Source organism: Otolemur garnettii, unplaced genomic scaffold (assembly GCF_000181295.1).
Source record: "Otolemur garnettii isolate 467f Iridium unplaced genomic scaffold, OtoGar3 scaffold00001, whole genome shotgun sequence".
NCBI classification, from domain to species: Eukaryota; Metazoa; Chordata; class Mammalia; order Primates; family Galagidae; genus Otolemur; species Otolemur garnettii.
Genome location: NW_003852396.1, coordinates 38,869,540 through 38,874,475, shown reverse-complemented (window position 1 = coordinate 38,874,475; position 4,936 = coordinate 38,869,540). Strand labels below are relative to the sequence as shown.

The window sequence follows — 4,936 nt, the reverse complement described above, 5'->3', positions numbered from 1 at the left end:
GGTTGAGCTATAGGCGCCGAGCCTCCAAAGACTTTTTTTAAAAAACTCATTAAATTCATCCAGTCTAAAATGAATTCACCCACTTAGTTTTAACTTTCAATTTATAAATACAAGGGAGAAAGGAACCAGCTAAATGATACAAAGCAACTAGTAAAATCCAGAAAGAGGGACATCTTCTAAGGCAAGGCTATCATTTTTTAAAAATAGGGAGGCAAAGAGTGGTGGCTCATGCCTGTAGTCCTAGCACTCTGGGAGGCCATGTGGAAGGATTACTTGAGGTCAGGAGTTGGAGGTTGCTGCAGTGAACTTTGATCATGCCACTGCACTCTAGCCAGGGGCACGAGCAAGACTGTTTCAAATGAATGAATGAATGAATGAAACTAGATAAAAAGTACAGAAAATGTGAAACTGAAAAAGAAAAATGGATATAACCAAATGCAATGCATGGCCCTTAAGTAGATATTTACTTGAACAAATCAACTATTAAAGACTTTGGTCAATAGGGTAAATTTCTTTAAAACAGTTTTTTTTTGAGACAGTCTTGCTCCATTGCTATAGGTAGAGTGCAACGCATCATCATAGCTTACTGAAACCTTCAACTCATAGGCTCAAGCAATCTTCCTGCCTCAGCCTCCCAAGGAACTGGCACTACAACTGTGCCTGGCTAAGTTTTCTTTTTTTATTTTAGTAGAGAAAGGGTCTTGCTTTTGCTCAGGCTGGTCTGGAACTCCTAAGCTCAAGCACCCGCACCTCCTGCCTGCCCCAACCTCTCAGAGTGTTAGCATTATAGATGTGAGCCACTGTGCCCAGCCAATGTGGACAATATCATTATGGTCTGGCCTAGCAAAAGAGTGGAGCTTTTTTTTTTGAGACAGAGCCTCAAGCATCCCCCTGGGTAGAGTGCCGTGGCATTACAGCTCACAGCAACCTCCAACTCCTGGGCTCAAGCGAGTCTCCTGCCTCCACCTCCCAAGTAGCTGGGACCACAGGCGCCCGCCACAACGCCCGACTATTTTTTTTTTTGGTTGCAGCCGTCATTGTTGTTTGGCGGGTCCGGGCTGGGGATTCGAACCCACCACCTTAGGTGTACGTGGCTGGCGTCTTAGCCGGTTTGAGCCACAGGTGCCTTTGAGCCACAGGCGCCGAGCCAAGAGGGGAGCTTTTAAACGCAAACTTTTGTTTTGTTTAGAAACAAGGTCTCACTGTCACCTGGGCTATAGTGCTTGCAGTGGCATTATCATAACTCACGACAACCTCAAATTCCTTGGCTTAAATGATCTCCTGCTTCAGCCTCCCAAGTAGCTAGGACTATAGGCTTGTACCACTATGTCTGGCTAATTTTTCTACTTTTTTGTCAGGATGTTCTTGAACTCCTGCCTTAAAGAAATCCTCCCATCTTGGCCTCCCAAAGTGCTAGGATTATAGGTGTAAGCTACCTCACCTGGCCCTAAATAGTTTTTAAGTCTCCCCATCAGAGTCCTACTTTGAGACTATGAGGTTCCTAGAAAATGCAGCAAAATTTTTCCAGTCTGTAATAAAAATTCTAGGGGGCAACAAAGGAAGAGGTAATATTTCATATTGTTATAATGAAGTAATTTATTCTCTATAAATCCCAAAGAACTTAGGTGAGAGGATCTGTAATACTTACTAGGTTTTATATCCATGTGCACCAAAGACATTGAATGAATATACCTCAAGCCCCGGCCAACTTGCGAAAGGAGATCCTTGAGGTCTACTTCCGTAAAGTAACTCATGCTTCTATAGTTTTCACTGATAGCATCAGCTAAACTTCCACCTAACAAAAACAGCAAAAATTAGCATTTTCTTCTTTCTGAAATATTATTCTGCCTTTTATCTTGACTAAATGACCACAGTTTCTACCAAGAACTTAACATTTTATAGGACCGCCTTCCTTCAATGTGGTTGTGAAATCAAAATTGTGTGTATTCTTTCAATAGGTAACATACTCACACATGGGTACAAAATACAATTTAATGTCTCTTACTCACTCATAGACCAATAACCCACCTGTTTCTCTCTCCCAGAGTAAACCAACATTATCAGGTGTTTTTTTTTCTTTTTCTTTTAATTTGCAAGAGATAGAGTCTTGCTATGTTGCACAGACCTCTAGAGTTCAGTGGCTATTCACAGGCTTGATCCCACAACTGATCATCATGGGAATTTTGACCTGCTCCATTTCCACCCTGGGCCAGTTCACCCTTCTTTAGGCAACCTGGTGGTTTCCTGGTTCCTGGGAGATCATCATTTTCTTTTTCTTTTTGGAGATAAAGTCTCACTCATAGAGTAGAGTGATGTGGCATCATAGCTCACAGCAACCTCAAAACTCTTAGGCTCAAGTGATCTTTTTGCCTCAGTTTTTCATTTTTAGTAGAGATGGGGTCTTGCTATCCCTCAGGTTGGTCTCGAATTCCTGAGCTCAAGCTATCTATCTGCCTCAGCCTCCCACAGTGCTAAGATTATAGGCGTGAGTCACCGTGCCCAGCCTGAGGTCACTACCTTTTTTTTTAAATTAAGACACAGTCTCTGCTTGGCGTCTGTGGCTCGAGTGGCTAAGGCGCCAGCCATATACTCCTTTTTTTTTAAATTTTTTTTTATTTTTGCTTTCAACTTATTTTACTTTGAAGGTTTTTTATAATTTTTTTTTTTAACTTCTTCTTCCTGTAGTGTTCTCTTGCCCCCCATGTAGCTGGGATCACAAGGTCTGGCTATCTTTTTGTTGTTGCTGTAGAGACAGGGTCTCACTCTGGCTCACTCTGCCTCAGGCAGGTCTTCAACTGGTCTCGAACCTCTGAGCACGGGTGATCCACCGACTCAACCTCCCACAGCGCTGGGACAACAGGCGTGATCCACCACACCCGGCCCAGCCACATACTCCTAAGATGGAGGATTGGAATCCAGCCCGGCCCGCCAAAACAAAAACGGCTGCAACCAAACAATAGCCGGGCTTTGTGGTGGGCGCCTGTGGTCCCAGCTACTTGGGAGGCTGAGGCAGGAGACTCGCTTGAGACTCTCAAAAAAAAAAAAAAAAAAAAAAAAACAGAGTCTCACTTTGTTGCCCTCTGTAGAGTGCGATAGCATCACAGCTCATTTATAGCAACCTCAAACTCTCGGGCTCAAGTGATTCTCTTGTCTCAGCCTCCCTAATAGCTGGGACTATAGGCGCCCGCCACTATGCTTGGCTATTTTGTTTGTTTGTTTGTTTAGCACACCTGGGCTGGGTTCAAACACACCAGCCCCAGTGCACATGGCCAGTACCCTAACCACTGAACTATAGGCACCCATGAGGTCACTATCTTGAGGCACAACTTAGTATAGACATCCTATTGGCGTAACACACCACCAGCCCAGGATTCCTGCAGTCATGCAACCCTCCTTTATGAACTGGGTCTACAGGTGCATACCACTGCCCCTGGCTCAGTTATTATGTACTCTTTTCAACTGTTTTTACACAAATGATAGCATATATTCATTATCCTGACAATCATTCTATACCAATATACAAAGAGTACCCACTTTTCTCATCTCTATAGAATTCTGTTGCATAATTGAATGAATCATAATGCATTAAGCAATCCCCTAATTGATGGACATTTTAAAATTATTTCCAAGCCTTTGCTATTATATACTATGGTGTAACCCTGAACACTGGTCATTTCACACATATTTAGTATATTCCTAGAAGCAAAAGTGCTAGGTTAATGGGTTTAAGTAAGCACACACACTTATTTATAATGTATACACACATACTAGATTACATATACACATACCTATTATCCCCTATAGACAAGACTATACCAATTTACATATCCACTCTAAATGTATGAGAATACCTTTCCCCCCACACTCTTGGCAAGTCTATAAATTTTATAGGCAAAAAGCAGCATCTGAGTATAGCTTTAATTTATACTACTTAATATGAATGAGAACATAATCTGCTTTTATAGAATTAGTCAAACCAGCTAATTAATTTTTTTTTTTTTTTTTGAGACAGAGCCTCAAGCTATCTCCCTGGGTAGAGTGCATTGGCATCACAGTTCACAGCAACCTCCAACTCCTGGGCTCAAGCCAGTCTCCCGCCTCAGCCTCCCAAGTAGCTGGGACCACAGGTGCCCCCCACAACGCCCGGCTATTTTTTGGTTGCAGCCGTCATTGTTGTTTTGGTGGGCCCAGGCTGAATTCAAACCTGTCACCTTAGGTGTATGTGGCTGGCGCCTTAGCCACTTGAGCCACAGGCGCCGAGCCAATTTTTGTTTTTTTTTAAGACACTGTCTTAGTCTGTGGCCCAGGATAGAGTGCCAAAGTGTATCACAGCTCACTGCAACCTCAAATTGCTGGCCTCAAGCAATCCTCCCATTTCAGTCTCCCAAACTGCTAGGATTACAGGGCCAAAACACCCAGGTAACTACTTCTATTTTTAAAAACTCTCTAAGTTTTATATCTTAGACGCAATGAGAAGTTGTTCAAAAAAAAAAATGTTCTGGGCTGGTCCTAAGGTAGTGACTTATCTCACTTGATTGTTGACAGTTACAGATTGAACTCTTTGTTCTACTCTTTCCCCCCTTCTCACTACTGTGCTTGACAAGTCCTAAAAAAACTTCTATTTAAAGTTTAGGGATACTGGCTTGCCAACTGTGGCTCAAACGGCTAAGGCACCAGCCACATACACCTGAGCTGGCGGGTTCGAATCCAGCCCAGGCCCACCAAACAACAATGACGGCTACAATCAAAAAATAGCCGGGCATTGTGGCGGGCACCTGTAATCCCAGCTACTAGGGAGGCAGAGGCAGGAGAATCGCTTGAGCTCAGGAGTTTGAGGTTGCTGTGAGCTGTAATGCCACAGCACTCTACCCAGGGCAAGAGCTTAAAGCTGGGTGTGGTGGCCTACACCTGTAATCCTAGCACTTGGGAGGCTGAG

At 43.4% G+C, this 4,936-nt stretch overlaps 1 protein-coding gene across 2 annotated transcripts in view; it reads right to left on the bottom strand.

Moving 5' to 3' along the window:
* Positions 1 to 4,936, bottom strand: part of WEE1 (WEE1 G2 checkpoint kinase) — a 22,652-nt gene that overhangs the window by 8,034 nt on the left and 9,682 nt on the right. For both annotated transcript variants that reach the window (XM_003781091.3, XM_023515351.1), the window contains exon 6: positions 1,649 to 1,795. In XM_003781091.3, the coding sequence (XP_003781139.1) occupies positions 1,649 to 1,795 (147 nt within the window). The remainder of the gene's footprint in view (positions 1 to 1,648; positions 1,796 to 4,936) is intronic.